The 17,419-nt window shown below is 42.5% G+C and overlaps 1 protein-coding gene across 8 annotated transcripts in view; it reads right to left on the bottom strand.

Moving 5' to 3' along the window:
• DYSF (dysferlin) overlaps positions 1-17,419 on the bottom strand; it is a 680,318-nt gene that overhangs the window by 128,125 nt on the left and 534,774 nt on the right. For all 8 annotated transcript variants that reach the window (XM_073649582.1, XM_073649538.1, XM_073649547.1 and 5 more), the window contains 4 exons: positions 16,265-16,358; positions 16,025-16,102; positions 1,547-1,728; positions 1,000-1,140 (listed from right to left, as the gene is read on the bottom strand). In XM_073649582.1, coding sequence (XP_073505683.1) covers positions 1,000-1,140; positions 1,547-1,728; positions 16,025-16,102; positions 16,265-16,358 — 495 coding nt within the window. The remainder of the gene's footprint in view (positions 1-999; positions 1,141-1,546; positions 1,729-16,024; positions 16,103-16,264; positions 16,359-17,419) is intronic.

The following is a 17,419-nucleotide window of genomic DNA, read 5'->3' on the forward strand; positions in this document are numbered from 1 at the left end:
ACAGGTGACCAGACATATTCTCATACACAGAAGACCAGCAATATTCTCATCCACTAAAGATTAACCATAATTTCATCCATAGAAGGCCAGTTATATTTCCATCCACAGGAGATCAACCACATTCTGATCAGCCTTTTCCTCATCTACAGAATACTGGCCCTATTCTTAGACTGAGGAGGAAGAAGCTTGTGCTTCATGTAGTTGAACATAATTTCTGTCTGCTTAAAACACATTGTAGGACAACGTCATCATTGTCAATTATGGTTTCTACACCGGTTATTGAGAGCTTGGTAGATGCTTACTTATTCCTCTTACTATCCAAGTAGAGAAATATATTGATGATTTTAATTTATTTTGGAAAAATAAATGTAGAATTAAAATCTCATGATACGACCTATTCATGTAACAAAATATTATTTTTGTGTAGATCACAGGAAAATGTTGAGTTTATCGACAAGTCTGCTGTACCCCACAGACATGAGCACGTCAAGTTCTTATGACTTCACGATGATGTAAGAGGCAATGTCTTTCATCAACAGTCATATTCAGTATTGCTCTAGACTGCAGGATGTTGTTTTTATATATAAAATAGGTATTTTCATATAATTTCCAATAATGTTCTATTTTCTATGTCTTCTTTCGCCTACCCTACATTTTCCTTGCTGTATTATGCAGCCAGTAGACTGGTGAAAGCAGCCAACGTCAATATGCTTTAATAACCAGCTGGCAGGAAGGGTCTAGACACTGGGCAACCTCTCTACGTCTCTTAACATTTCTAATGTGTGAACCTACAGCAAAGCAATATGCTCAGATCTGGACAAGTGGAATCTCAAACAGCCTTAAACTTGCCTACTGCATTAACATCAAATAGTATTCTTAGAACAACTGAGTAATTTGAAGAGTGAGGTTCACTTTTTTGCTCTACTTTCCAAAACTAGAGTCTCATGACCACGAAAGAGTTGGGTCTCGAAGATTGGTGTTGAAAGATTCAATTTTTACCTTTTCTCTTAGGATGAGCTCGAAGGCAGCTAGCAATTCTCCAGTGTTCTTCTCTCCCATCAAGACTGGAAACCAAGACAGCCTTGGAGAACGCTCCAGGCTGGGTGCACAAATGCAACGTCCCATATACTCGTCAGCACCCTATGTAACAAGACATTAGAAATCGAAGAGGGTCAAATAATTTTATTCTAAAAACAATTAACAAAGTCAACAACAAAACATTGATTATTCCCCAAAAATGGATACCTGTACCAGATAAAAGGTGTTAGAATATTCTCTTGTCAACCTTCAGCTGGTCATGAACAATGGATAAGAAAGAATTGGTCATTTTTAGAACTTTTATTAATGACTATTGGCCTTTAGGATTATAAATTTGGACACTTTTTGATTCAAGATCAACTTTTAGGTCAATTCGTTCTTGTAGGCGCCATGGATCAACTTTCATGGATGTGCCATCAGAAAATGTTCCGTAAATGAAAACAGAACTTCTAGCGTCTATAGTCATTCTTGTTACATCATATCACATAATAAAAAAATGGTCACTCACGTAGGTGTCATGATCGTAAATTTCCACTACAATACTGGGTGGAGCTTCAGCCACAATAGCAGGGTCCCCAAAAATTTCAATTTCATGGAAGATGAGCGTTTGGTCCCAGGTGGGATTTAAAGTGCTCTTCATAACCACAGTCTTCTGACTTTGATGTAGGAAAGATACTATGGCATATGGATCTATAATGACAGCAGGGAAGACAATGTTGCACATCAATGGATGGTAGAGCGAATACCAAAGGTCTAATGGCATTTTTTTCTTTAGCCAACTCACCAGTAAAAGTGTTTAAGCTCCTAAGAAAACGCTCTACGGTAAGCCGAAATTGTCTAATGGCTTCGTATGACCCAAACATTTGCATTGTGTTCAAATCCCAATCCCACTGCAACCACTAAAATTGAATCAGTTCAAGATTGGGCCATGTTCCATCATTTTTGTGACTAGACTTATTTTTATTTTTTTAAGTACATGGGGTTGTTTCCTTTTTTTGTGAAATCAGTAAGTATGTGGGAATCATTTCAAGGGACTTTGGTCCATCGGCCAGGTCAGTAGTCTCTGCTCATTGGACGGGAGACTTGCAAATCTCTTAACTTCTGGGATCCCCGAAATGGCTTTTGATAAGCTGGTGCAAAGACGCACAGATGACATCGCACCAGCTTAGCTAATCAAAATTCATCCCAGGAACCCTAGAAGGAGGTAAGACTCCCATACAGAGGCCAGAGACTTCTGACCTGAGTGATGGACCAGAGTCCCGCAAATTTATACACCAATTCTAGACATCAGTGGTGAATATAAAAAGAAAGAAAAAAGGGTCAGGTTTTCAATTTCGACTTTTTCTCTTATAGTTTTATATTTTGGTTCCTCGGGGGCGGAGTTAGGTGTCTGGCATTCTTTTTTATTTATTTTTTTAAAGTGTTCTCCATATATCCTTTTAACTAGTTTAGGATACAGATACTTTCAGGTTTGAGGAAATGGCACATCTTTTTTAGTTTTTTTTTTATTGCACCCATGACGATTTAATTTTTCCATTGACTTAGCAGTAAGAAGGTTCAGGTTTAGGGTATGAGTTGTTTTCTGTTTTTTGTACATAAGACTTTATTCTGATGAATCAGTACGATAATGGATTTAGTTAGTTTTGCCGCTTTTCCACAGAAGTCTTCTATCTTCCCACCATTGGAGCTGTGTGGGGTCTGCATTTCGCGGGGTCGACATTTTCATAGGTACCATGTTGGAGTACATCCCTCTTTTTGATCACTTTTTTTGCTCAATTTTTTCAAAGGCAGAAGAAGAAAAACAGCATTTCTGCCAGTGAAATAAAATGAATTTTTTATATGGCGACAATTTATTTTTTATTTTTTACAGCAGAGAGTTTTGTTTTTTAATGTTTTATGTTTTTAACCTTTTATTTCATTTTTGTACTGGTTATTTGCATCCTTCTAGTAGACTTGAATTTACATGAGCCTGATCACTCATATAAATAATATATATACAGGGGCATCTCACTAAATTAGAATATCATCAAAAAGTAAATTTATTTCAGTTCTTCAATACAAAAAGTAAAACGCATATATTATATAGAGTCATTACAGACAGAGTGATCTACATATTTCAAGTGTTTATTTCTGTTAATGTTGATGATTATGGCTTACAGCCAATGAAAACACAAAAGTCATTATCTCAGTATATTAGAATAATTAACAAAAAACACCTGCAAAAGTTTCCTAAGCATTTAAAAAAGTCGATTAGTCTGTTTCAGTAGGCTCCACAATCATGGGGAAGACTGCTGACTTGACAGATGTCCAGAAGGCAGTCATTGACACACTCCACAAGGTCCCAGAGTCTGGAGGAAGAGTGGAGAGGCCACAATCCAAGCTGCTGGAGGTCTGGTGTGAAGTCTCCACAATCAGTGATGGTTTGGAGAGCCATGTCATCTGCTGGTGGAGGTCCACTGTGTTTTATCAAGACCAAAGTCAGCGCAGCCGTCTACCAGGACATTTTACAGCACTTCATGCTTCCCTCTGCCGACAAGCTTTCTGGAGATGGAAATGTCATTCTCCAGCAGGACTTGGCCCCTGTCCACACGGCCAAAAGTACCAATACCTGGTTTACACACAACAAGATCACTGTGCTTGATTGTCAGCAAACTCGCCTGACCTTAACCCCATAGAGGATCTATTATAGAGAATCTATGGGGTATTGTCAAGAGGAAGATGAGTGACACCAGACCCAACAATGCAGACGAGCTGAAGGCTGCTATCAAAGCCACCTGGGCTTCCATAACCCCTCAGCAGGGCCACAGGCTGATCCCTCCATGCCACATTGCCACATTGATGCAGTAATTGATGCACAAGGAGCCCGACCAAGTATTGAGGAATTTACTGAACAGACATTTCGGATTTTAAAAACCTTTTTCAAGCTGTTGTTTTAAAGTATTCTAATTTACTGAGATAATGACTTTTGTGTTTTCATTGGCTGTAAGCCATAATCATCAACATTAACAGAAATAAACACTTGGAATAGATCCCTCTGTGTGTAATGACTCTATATAATAGATCCCTCTGTGTGTAATGACTCTATATAATAGATCCCTCTGCGTGTAATGACTCTATATAATAGATCCCTCTGTGTGTAATGACTCTATATAATAGATCCCTCTGTGTGTAATGACTCTGTATAATAGATCCCTCTGTGTGTAATGACTCTGTATAATAGATCCCTCTGTGTGTAATGACTCTATATAATAGATCCCTCTGTGTGTAATGACTCTATATAATAGATCCCTCTGTGTGTAATGACTCTATATAATAGATCCCTTTGTGTGCAATGACTCTATATAATAGATCCCTCTGTGTGTAATGACTCTATATAATAGATCCCTCTGTGTGTAATGACTCTATAGAATAGATCCCTCTGTGTGTAATGACTCTATATAATAGATCACTCTGTGCGTAATGACTCTGTAGAATAGATCCCTCTGCGTGTAATGACTCTATATAATAGATCCCTCTGTGCGTAATGACTCTATATAATAGATCACTCTGCGTGTAATGACTCTATATAATAGATCCCTCTGCGTGTAATGACTCTATATAATAGATCCCTCTGCGTGTAATGACTCTATATAATAGATCCCTCTGTGTGTAATGACTCTATATAATAGATCCCTCTGCGTGTAATGACTCTATATAATAGATCCCTCTGCGTGTAATGACTCTATATAATAGATCACTCTGTGCGTAATGACTCTGTAAAATAGATCTCTCTGCGTGTAATGACTCTATATAATAGATCCCTCTGCGCGTAATGACTCTATATAATAGATCCCTCTGCGTGTAATGACTCTATATAATAGATCCCTCTGTGTGTAATGACTCTATATGATAGATCACTCTGTGTGTGATGACTCTATATAATAGATCCCTCTGTGTGTAATGACTCTATATGATAGATCCCTCTGTGTGTAATGACTCTATATAATAGATCCCTCTGTGTGTAATGACTCTATATAATAGATCCCTCTGTGTGTAATGACTCTATATAATAGATCCCTCTGTGTGTAATGACTCTATATAATAGATCCCTCTGTGTGTAATGACTCTATATAATAGATCCCTTTGTGTGTAATGACTCTATATAATAGATCCCTCTGTGCGTAATGACTCTATATAATAGATCACTCTGCGTGTAATGACTCTATATAATAGATCCCTCTGCGTGTAATGACTCTATATAATAGATCCCTCTGCGTGTAATGACTCTATATAATAGATCCCTCTGTGTGTAATGACTCTATATAATAGATCCCTCTGCGTGTAATGACTCTATATAATAGATCCCTCTGCGTGTAATGACTCTATATAATAGATCACTCTGTGCGTAATGACTCTGTAAAATAGATCTCTCTGCGTGTAATGACTCTATATAATAGATCCCTCTGCGCGTAATGACTCTATATAATAGATCCCTCTGCGTGTAATGACTCTATATAATAGATCCCTCTGTGTGTAATGACTCTATATGATAGATCACTCTGTGTGTGATGACTCTATATAATAGATCCCTCTGTGTGTAATGACTATATGATAGATCCCTCTGTGTGTAATGACTCTATATAATAGATCCCTCTGTGTGTAATGACTCTATATAATAGATCCCTCTGTGTGTAATGACTCTATATAATAGATCCCTCTGTGTGTAATGACTCTATATAATAGATCCCTCTGTGTGTAATAACTCTATATAATAGATCCCTCTGTGTGTAATGGCTCTATATAATAGATCCCTCTGTGTGTAATGACTCTATATAATAGATCCCTCTGTTTGTAATGACTCTATATAATAGATCCCTCTGTGTGTAATGACTGTATATAATAGATCCCTCTGTGTGTAATGACTGTATATAATAGATCCCTCTGTGTGTAATGACTCTATATAATAGATCCCTCTGTGTGTAATGACTCTATATAATAGATCCCTCTGTGTGTAATGACTGTATATAATATAGGAGTTTCACTTTTTGTATCGAAGAACCAAAATAAATAAACTTTTTGATGATATTCTAATTTAGTGAGATGCACCTGTGTATATAAAGGGTGGTCCAAAAATATGCCCATATTGACAGACATAATTGTATTTACTGGTATAATGAGAACATGCATTTAACATTAGAGCAACAACTAAATGAGCCTGGTGTCAATGTTTGGGGGGGTATTTCAAGTTTTGGTGTTTTAGGACCAATATTTTTTGATGGAGCAGTCACAGGAGATAAGTATCTCGAAATTCTAATGAATCAAGTTGTTCCCCAGTTACAGCAACAGCCTAATTCACATGACCTTTATTTCCAACAAGATGGGGCCCCTCCACATTATTCAAGAGTGGTCCACGAGTATCTTGATGAAACATTTCCTAATAAATGGATTGGCAGAAGAGGCCCACTTGATTGGCCGGCACGTTCACCCAACTTGACCCCAATGGATTTTTTCTTTTGGGGAGTACTCAAGGACAAAGTTTATAGTCCAAAACCAAAAAGTGTCAGTGATATGAAAAATTACACAAGAGATGCATTTCAAGAAACTAATACCCAAAAAGCTTGTCGAAGCGTAAGAGGCAGACTTCAAAGCTGTGCAAATTGTAATGGAAAATAGTCCGAGCACCTGCGTTGATAAAATTTAAGGGCTTTTGTATTATTGTTCAGAATAAAATGTAATTGTCAATGTTACGCTTGTGTTAGTAAATATATTTTTATATATAAATCAAAATAAATCTTATGATATTCTGTCCACCTACTTTTGGACCACCCTGTATATAAATATTTCATACACTGACCATCTCGATGATCCAGAGGAGGCATGGGAGAAGGTCATGTGGTCAGATGAGATCAAAATAGAACTTTTTGGTACTAACTCCACTCGCCATGTTTGGAGGAAGAAGAAATATGAGTACAACCACAAGAACACCATCCCAACTGTGAAGCATGGTTGGGAGACATCATACTTTGGGGGTGCTTTTCTGCAAAGGGAACAGGACAACTGGACCGTATTGAAGGGAGGATGGATGAGGTCATGTATCATGAGATTTTGGCCTTCCCTCAGTAAAATTTTCAGTTTATTTTTTTTTAGATTCTGTCTCTCACAGGTGAAGTGACCTACGATAAAAATTACAGCCCTCTCTGTTCTATGTAGGTGGGAAAACTTGCAAAGTCGAGAGTGTATCAAATACTTATTTTCCCCACTGTGTATATACTACAATACTTGTATCACAGTGTTTGATGCCTTTGGCAGCTCGGTGCACACGCTCAACCTCCACTCCAGCCCCGTTTTCGGAGCAGGGACGAGCAGTTTCAATAGATGATAAGTGATGAGGTAGTACGAAATCCTCAGTGAACATCCAGACAACGGGTCAATCGTCACTGCAGTTTTTTTTTTTTTTTGCAGCGTATTGATAAGCTTCGGGGAAATCTCATCCACTTTGATGCTTCCATGATTTGCAGATTTGCTGCTCACAAGTCTGGATAAAAAAAAAATATTGTTGTGTATCCCGACCAATGTGTCTGTAGATTTGCAGTTATCTGTCCGGTGGAATTTAATGATAACTCAAATTTAATTTGAAATTAAAAGTATCAAAATTGTGGTCATATAAAAAAAAAAAAAACCTGTATTTAGTGAGCGCTGCTGCCCTGACGCGCGACAGAATATTATTCCTCGGGTCACACGTTTGTACCATATATATTTACACAGTGATCACAATTCTGCATTGTAGCATTTAATGGATGTTGTCGTTGGCATCTTCCAACTCTACAAACTCCGAGTCCGGCCAATCACGCGGATGAGATCACTGCTCGGGCCGGAGGAATTATAACAGCGCAGTCATTGTTGAGCGCTCAGGAAATAATTATCATCTAACAGTAGAAGCATTTACCAAAATAATTGTGCTGGACGCATTGTATAAACGAGAACTCCCCTTCGAGACGCTGGAGGGACCCTCTGATCTCTAACATCAACGTCTTACACTTGAGAAAGAGGAGCCATCGCTCCTGCAACCTCAGGGAGTAAGAGAACAAGATATAAAACCTTCCTTAAACATACAGTGAAAATGTGTTTGTCATTTCCATATAGAAGCTCGAGCCCTTGAGATGACTTCAGATCAATCTTCTTGGAGACGTCCGGCTTCTGAGCTGAGAGTTTCCGCTAAGAGCAGAGAAGATCCCTGGTCCTGTACGTCCTTACTTCACGTTGGATGTTACTTTTTTGTCTTTTTCATCGCACAGTTTGCATTTTCCTGATTTGATGACCATTTGGTTGCTTCATTTACTTCGCTTACTTATCTAACAACATCATATTCTACAGACATCATCATCGCTGTCCCCATTGGAGCTCACAATCTACATTCCTTATCAGTATATGTCTATGGAAGGTGGCAAGAAAGAGAAGAACCCGGAGGAAACCCACGGAGAATAAAAGATTTCTTGCAGATGTTGTCCTTGGTGGGATTTTAACCCAGGACGCCAGCTCTTCAAGGCTGCAGTGCTAACCACTGAGCCACCATGCTGCCCCACTGTAGAAAGAAGCAGCACATTGAAAACTAATTAGTTATCTCCAGAAACAAAGACCATGATGCAATAAATCCACGAAAAGTAGGGTTACTACGGGCAGTACTGATGCTTTGGAGAGTTAGGACTTTTCTTGGATTTACTCTACATGTACATGTACAAGCCCCCGTGTCCTCCATGAATGCCCCCACGCATCTATATATACCTGTCCCAGGACTGCAGATTTAATGTACGGCACTCGCACAACCATGTTAGTGACTGTTGACAGGTTGGCGCTAATACTCCAGCAGGTGCCTTCCCGCGGTGCAAGCTCATGTCTTGTGTCTAGTGCATGCTCTGCACAGACGGAGCACTAACTCTCGGGGGTCTCCAGAGACACCGCCTCATGCCCAGGCTATTCATTTCCACTAATAAAAGCCGAGATTTATTCTTGGGACGCCATGATTTGTGGCGATGTGTCTACGGTCCCCCGACCCTTTGGTATATTAGACAATTTATATAACCTGGAGCTGTGATAAGCTCTGGATTGCGTGAAAATGTGCACCCCTCCGACGCTCCCAGCCCCCCGCTGCCGAGTGTCTCACCGACACTATATATATCACGCGGAAGACATTTTTATGTCACAGAGGAATTTTACGGTAGGATGCAGACGTTTTAATTCCACTATAAATTCTGGAAATTTTGGTCTGGGTCCGAGAAAACATACCTGGCTTTTAACACTCAGGATGAATTTTCCAGGGGGCATGAATCGCCTGAATTTAGTGTTTGGTACCGAAAATAAATAATGAAGCTTTTTTTTTTTAACAGCTTCGCCAGAGTCAGGTGTTTTCCTTTCCAACGGTTTCAATCAATTCTTTCATTTACAATAAACATGATATGAAGGGAGCCCTGTGAACGGAGCGGCCCGAGGAAGTCCAGGTTGTGTGCGGAGAAGGAAGGGGCTGTACAAGGGCTGGGGGGAGAAGGCGATGGAAACACTGAGGGGTCTGGAAATGAATGTGTACGCAAAGCAGGAAAGTTTCCCCAACTTTAAACTTTATTTCAAGAAAAAAAAGTTTCCCTTTCGTGACATCTGAGACTGGAGGACACACAGGAGCAAAAATACATACAGTACAAGGGAGAACGCGCCACGTGACATGGGTATTCCCGACTTATGAAGTGATGACTTACGGCTTTTATATGCTTTTTATATCAGTTTCTGATCAGGGACCAGCAGAATAGTGAGTGCAGCTTTGTACACTAGCAAGATCCCACGGGGTTGTGATGGTTTTCACCCTTCAACCCCTGTACGGTGATCTGCACTTACACAGAGACCTCTGGATTGGGGCTGGTGTGAGCCGGCAAGAAGAATAGTCAGGTTGCTGGGTCGGAGCTAGGAGGTACTGGTAGGTACAAAATCGTCAGTGAACAAATCGAAGTCAAAATCAGGAATATACACTAGGACACAATCCTCGGGATTCACACAAGAGCTAATGAGGCTTTAACTGGCATTGGGCACTAATTCTCAGGGGTATATTCAATAAGCAGCCCTAACGAGGGCAGACAGAAGGACCTAGAGAGGGCAAGGACCTGCTGAGCTTCTTAATTTAGGTATTTTACAGAGTTTGGGACCCACTTTCCAGAAAGTGGACAACCCCTTTAAGTCAAATGTGGTTAGATTGGCGGCATTTGATTTTTTCAGTTGGGTTAAAGCCGACATTTTATTTTTGTAAGAGATCAGGCTGCCAAACTATACAGCTGTGTTATAGCTAAACGTGAATGGAAGGACGGACTCCGCAGCATAGCGGAGCGGCGGTCCGTTTTACTGCACCGGTGGAATGCCGACGGGTTATTGAGTTAGAAAATGTGGAGGTGTCTGATCTTAGGAGTCCCTGTTTCACATATAAAGAACATATGTCATCTCTCTTGCAGCCGCTAAGGGTTATGTGCGTCCATTAGGTCCTCTCGTTAACCCTTCAATAACTGTAAATAGAAAAGAATGTCCACACCATATAAATGTTTTGCACAATTTTTATCAATTTTGGGTGGCGGTGTATGTCACTTTAAATGTAGCAGTGCAATTATTTATTGCTTGTGTAACACCTACAGCACATGTCTAAGGAAGGGGTGTCTCCAGGTGGAAACACTCCAATTTGGCTCCTAGAAGAGTCTCAATGTGGACTTGATAATAATACTGAAAAATTACAGATTTTATCACGTGGGGGTGGAATGTATTATTATGTCCGCCATTACTTGATTTTGCATTCATATGTGATTTGCTATATGGCATAGAAAGAAGATAAAAGTCGTTCAAAACATTTATATGGTGCGGACATTCTTTTCTATTTGATCTCATACAGTATGTCCTCATGGAGGGACAAGAGCTCCGGCTCATTAACATCTATGGTCCCCAATCTAAGTGGGACCGGAAGTGTCTCTTTATGAGGATCAAGCCCTACCTTTTTATGAGTCGGCAGGTGGTCTTTGGAGGGGACTTCAACACTGGAGGAAGCCGTCTCTTCAGCAGTATCTGTTGTTGAGGTGGAGTTCTCCGACCACTGTTTGATTTTGTTTTCCCTGAATGTTACAGAGACCCCCCGGATGGGAAGAGGCTTTTGGAGGCTCAATTCATCTCTCTTGGAAGAAGCGGAGATAAGACAGTCCTTTGAGGATTTTCTTCAGAGCCAGGTACCCTTACTGGATCTTTGTAGTAGTAAGTCAGAGTGGTGGGAGATGTTCAAGAAAAGGGTGGCGAGATTCTTCCGCCAGCTCTCGAGCCTCAGGAGCCTGGACAGGTATCGCCTGTATCAGGGCCTGAGGAGGAAACTCGAGCATCTTGTCTCAACTGGAGGTAGCTGCGAGGAGATCTCCAGAGTGAAATCTTTGCTAATGAGGTGTCAGTATGATAGACACGCATCTTTGGTTTTTGAGAGGGATTACGGGAAGTACCGCTCGCCCGACCCTTACAGAAACTCCAAGATGTCAGTGAATAGTAAAGTTGTTACAGGACTGGTTGACACTGCGAGTTCCCTGAAAAGATCCAGATCAGGGATCCTGGAGGTCGTCAGATCCTTCTACTCGCACCTCTTGGGGAAGAGGGATCTGGATTGGGATGAGATGTCGGCTTTTCTGGCTGAAGCCGTCCCTGAACCAGGGGTAGACCCCTCTCTTGGCGTTTTGACAGAGATGATCAGGGAAGAGGAAGTTAAGTTGGCGATTGAAGGGCTTGCCCTAAAGAAATCTCCCGGTCCAGATGGCTTAACATCTGAATTCTATAAGACTTAAGGACTCCTTGGTTCCCCTCTTGACTGAGGTATTCAATGAGTGTCTTTCCTCGGGCACTCTGCCAAAGTCAATGAGGAGGTCTGCCCTGATCATCTTGTCAAAGGGTAAGTACTCATCTTGCATTGAGAATTGGTGTCCCATAACGCTTCTTAATGCAGACAGGAAGGTTTTGGCAAAGGTGCTGTTTAATCGGCTGGTGAAATTAGCGCCCCAGCTCCTTTCGGAGGCCCAGCATTGCTCTGTTCCGGGCCGCAGTACGATTAGTGCTGTACTCTGTGTACGAGAGGCGGTGGAGCAGGGTAGGGCTGGTCACTGGAAGGGGTACATGCTGTCATTGGACCAGGCAAAAGCGTTCGATCGGGTTAATCATGAGTAACTCTGGTCTGTCCTTCTGAGGTATGGCCTGTGGGGGGGGGGTTGTTGATTGGCTTAAGACCTTGTATGCTGGGGCAGAGAGTTTCCCGCTTGTGAACGGTTGGATTGGCAGCTCTTTTGAGGTTGGGTGTGGTGTTTGCCAGGGTTGTCCCTTGAGCCCGCTGCTGTACGTGTTTGCAGTTGACCCGCTTCTTAGGAGGGTGGAGCGTGGACCGTTGGCTGGGATCGGGATGGACCGGGCAGCACTGGAAGCCACTCTGAGAGAGGTGGCGTATGCCGATGACGTCACCATTTTTGTTTCCTCTGATGGGGAGGCAGAATGGCTGATGTCAGAGGTAAATCGCTACTCGGAGGCATCCGGGTCTCAGATCAACCGGGATAAGTGTGAGAGTCTCTGGCTGGGAGGAGGAGATCCTGCTTTTGATCTCCCAGACACCCTTCCAGAACCCAAAGTCTCTGCAAAAGTTCTTGGCATCGAATTTGGCTAGGGGGATTACCCCAAACAAAATTGGGACAGCAGGCTAGAGATTGCCACTCAGAAGATGAACCAATGGAAGGGTTGGTCCTTGACCCTAAGGGAAAGGGTAAACCTGATCAAAACTTACCTGCTCCCTTTGCTGATCTATCTGGGCAGTGTATGCATCTTGCCAGAGCCTCTCTGGACTCGGGTCTACAGTTTGTTCTTCCAACTGTTATGGGGGAATAGACTGAACCTGGTCAAGAGGGAGGTTACTTACCGTTCGAGGAGACTAGGAGGGTTGGGTATGGTCAACCCTGTGGTATTCCTTCTGAATACCTTCATTAAGATCAATATTGCAAACCTCTGGAAAGAGAGGGCTCCTCCCGTGGGTATTCTCCTGTGGGAGATGGTTTTAGCCTTTCTTCCAGGAATGGTAGACAGGAGGGCAAGTGAAGGATCTACGCACACCGCATGGACATCTCCCGGCTTACGCTACCGTGATTCTGAGGGTAATTCGCCGGTGGGGCCTGGGAATGTGGGAGGTCAGGACTCTGCCGAGGAAGCTCCTTGACAAAAGGGTTCTATTGACCCATTTTCAGAGGCCTCTGGCGCTCAGGGATTGCCCAAGTCGGGATCTTGGGGTGGGTCTGCATCTTTTGAATTCTATCAGGATCCCCTCGAAGGTTTGGGACTTGGCTTGGCGCTGCTTCCATGGGAAACTGTGTGTGAGGGACAATCTGAAGTGTAGGAGCTCTGAGGACAGGAACTGTCCTCGGGAGCATTGTGGTACCATGCTTGAAAGCATGGACCACTTCCTGCTTCGTTGTCCCTTTAACACAGAGGTGTACAACAGGGTGGGCGCCTCCATTGGCTGGCCCCGGCTGGCCGGTCTCTCTTATGCGGAATGGGCCTATGGAGCATTCGGGGACCTGGGTGGTCGGGACCGCTGCACCTTATTTCTAGTTAGCGCAGTGGTTAGGTATCACACGTGGAACGCACGGTGCTTAGTATCGACGCAGCGGAAAATCCTCCCAGTGGACGATGTGTTTAGGACCATACTCGGTGACCTGGTGAAGGTGCGTTCTCTGGAGTATGAGAGACTGGGTACACGGAGGGCCGCTCTCCTCTGGAGGGGCTTTTCTTTTAGTGTGCCCTAGTCTGGTCATCTCCTCTCCTGGTGGTGGGCTGCTGCTGACACCATAGATTTTTGTTTTATTGATCAGTAGACAGTGATGTAGGGCTGTAGGCGCCGAACTTGGGCTTTGTCAGTTGTGGTTATTGTATTGTTTGTTTCTGTATATATTGTATATATGGGTTTGGGTGGAGGTGTTAGGTTGGGTGGAGGGAAAAGGGGGGAGGTGGGTTCATCTTGTGGGACACTGGTTATTTGGGTGAAAAACTGGCACTGCCTGATCTGGCCTATGGACGTTGGACATGGACTGAGGCATGAGGCGCAGGACCAGCTCTCAGGTCAGTGCCGGGGAGGGACTGGTGGGCTCGAGTGTGGGGGGTTTTGTTTTGTCTTGTATATATTTGTATAGTTAGTATTTATTTTATATTAATTAAAAAAAAAAAACGTATATGTATATATTAGTTTGTATATATTTTTGTCGGCTATTGTTTATTTTACTTATTATATTGTTATTATTTGTTTGGTAACTGGACCAGATGTCACAGTGAAAGTTGTTATTATTGTGTATATATGTATAATATGTGTGTGAGGAGAGAGGGAGCGGCTGGACCAGTTCATTACATTGTTTATTTTGTGATTATTAATTTTGTTATGTTTCTGTTATTATTATTGTTATGTTTTTTTCATTTTTATAATAAAAGATCTACAGGATGTAACTCAGGATCAGTAATGTAATGTATGTACACAGTGACTGCACCAGCAGAATAGTGAGTGCAGCTCTGGAGTATAATACAGGATGTAACTCAGGATCAGTAATGTAATGTATGTACACAGTGACTGCACCAGCAGAATAGTGAGTGCAGCTCTGAAGTATAATACAGGATGTAACTCAGGATCAGTAATGTAATGTCTGTACACAGTGACTGCACCAGCAGAATAGTGAGTGCAGCTCTGGGGTATAATACAGGATGTAACTCAGGATCAGTACAGGATCAGTAATGTAATGTATGTACACAGTGACTGCACCAGTAGAATAGTGAGTGCAGCTCTGGAGTATAATACAGGATGTAACTCAGGATCAGTACAGGATCAGTAATGTAATGTATGTACACAGTGACTGCACCAGCAGAATAGTGAGTGCAGCTCTGGAGTATAATACAGGAGGTAACTCAGGATCAGTAATGTAATGTATGTACACAGTGACTGCACCAGCAGAATAGTGAGTGCAGCTCTGGAGTATAATACAGGATGTAACTCAGGATCAGTACAGGATCAGTAATGTAATGTATGTACACAGTGACTGCACCAGCAGAATAGTGAGTGCAGCTCTGGAGTATAATACAGGATGTAACTCAGGATCAGTAATGTAATGTATGTACACAGTGACTGCACCAGCAGAATAGTGAGTGCAGCTCTGGAGTATAATACAGGATGTAACTCAGGATCAGTAATGTAATGTATGTACACAGTGACTGCACCAGCAGAATAGTGAGTGCAGCTCTGGAGTATAATACAGGATGTAACTCAGGATCAGTAATGTAATGTATGTACACAGTGACTGCACCAGCAGAATAGTGAGTGCAGCTCTGGAGGATAATACAGGATGTAACTCAGGGTCAGTACAGGATAAGCAATTTAATATATGTACACAGCCCCTGTATACGGCCTTTTCCACAGTACATTGCTCCTGTCAGCCCCTCTATCTACAGTCCCAACTTGCGGTATATCTCTCCTCTCAGCTCCCTGCATACAGAACCCTTTCCTGCAGTATATCTCTCTTCTCAGCCCCTGTTTACAATCCAGCCGGCAGTATATCACTCCTCTTAGGTACCTGCACACACTCACATCACTGCTTCCTGGCTGCACTGTAATGAGGAGGCTAAGCCCCTCTCTGTGACATCATCCCCCACAGGAGAAGCACAGTTATAGAAACAGCACAGTTCTGCTGGCAGGAAGCAGCTGATAGAGAGACTGCTCTGTGCAGGATGGACCTGGACCCCTGGAACTACAGGACAGTCCCAAGGGCAGCTGGGGACTAAATAGAGCCTGGGAGGGGTGATGATGGATAAATGGGTTATATTGGCACAAGTGAATAAATATATATGTGTATTATTGTAAGACCACACTGTGATTGTGGGAATACCCGTTTGGATGTTGGAAGTTCACAGTCATTGTCAATGTCACTAATGGCGGTCTCACCTGAAAAACTGTCTTTGTCCATAGGGATCAGGTTACGGGCTTGGTAGAGGTAGCAGCGTAAATGGTAGCGGTTCCCATCTGTAACGGGAGAGAAGGGAGCAGCCGATTATATAACACACAAATCGCAGAACCAGCATCTACTGCATAATAACAGAAAATACACATCCGTTAATAATTTCCACCCATTTTTTGCTTAGAAAATGATGGAGTCGTGAAAAAGTTACACAAAACCGCACTGACAATCATAAATGCAGGAAATCGTCGGCCGATTCACTCCTAAGCTGAGAGCACTCGAGTATCTTCCATCATCACTTTTGTCGTCAGTTACTCCACCCTATAAAATAGAAAGATAACAATTAATTACTAATCGGTGGAATTTCTCTCATCAGTATACATAATCACACTGCACAGTAATAACCTACACTGACCTGATCACATGACCGCACTGCACAGTAATAACCTGCACTGACCTGATCACATGACTGCACTGCTCAGTAATAACCTGCACTGACCTGATCACATGACTGCACTGCACAGTAATAACCTGCACTGACCTGATCACATGACTGCACTGCACAATAATAACCTGCACTGACCTGATCACATGACCGCACTGCACAGTAATAACCTGCACTGACCTGATCACATGACTGCACTGCACAGTAATAACCTGCACTGACCTGATCACATGACCGCACTGCACAGTAATAACCTACACTGACCTGATCACATGACTGCACTGCACAGTAATAACCTGCACTGACCTGATCACATGACTGCACTGCACAGTAATAACCTGCACTGACCTGATCACATGACTGCACTGCACAGTAATAACCTGCACTGACCTGATCACATGACTGCACTGCACAGTAATAACCTGCACTGACCTGATCACATGACCGCACTGCACAGTAATAACCTGCACTGACCTGATCACATGACTGCACTGCACAGTAATAACCTGCACAAACCTGATCACATGACTGCACTGCACAGTAATAACCTGCACTGACCTGATCACATGACCGCACTGCACAGTAATAACCTGCACTGACCTGATCACATGACTGCACTGCACAGTAATAACCTGCACTGACCTGATCACATGACCGCACTGCACAGTAATAACCTGCACTGACCTGATCACATGACTGCACTGCACAGTAATAACCTGCACTGACCTGATCACATGACTGCACTGCACAGTAATAACCTGCACTGACCTGATCACATGACCGCACTGCACAGTAATAACCTGCACTGACCTGATCACATGACTGCACTGCACAGTAATAACCTGCACTGACCTGATCACATGACTGCACTGCACAGTAATAACCTGCACTGACCTGATCACATGACTGCACTGCACAGTAATAACCTGCACTGACC

This window comes from Phyllobates terribilis, unplaced genomic scaffold (assembly GCF_046119375.1).
Source record: "Phyllobates terribilis strain yellow unplaced genomic scaffold, ASM4611937v1 Scaffold_1__5_contigs__length_1240528914, whole genome shotgun sequence".
Lineage (NCBI taxonomy): Eukaryota > Metazoa > Chordata > Amphibia > Anura > Dendrobatidae > Phyllobates > Phyllobates terribilis.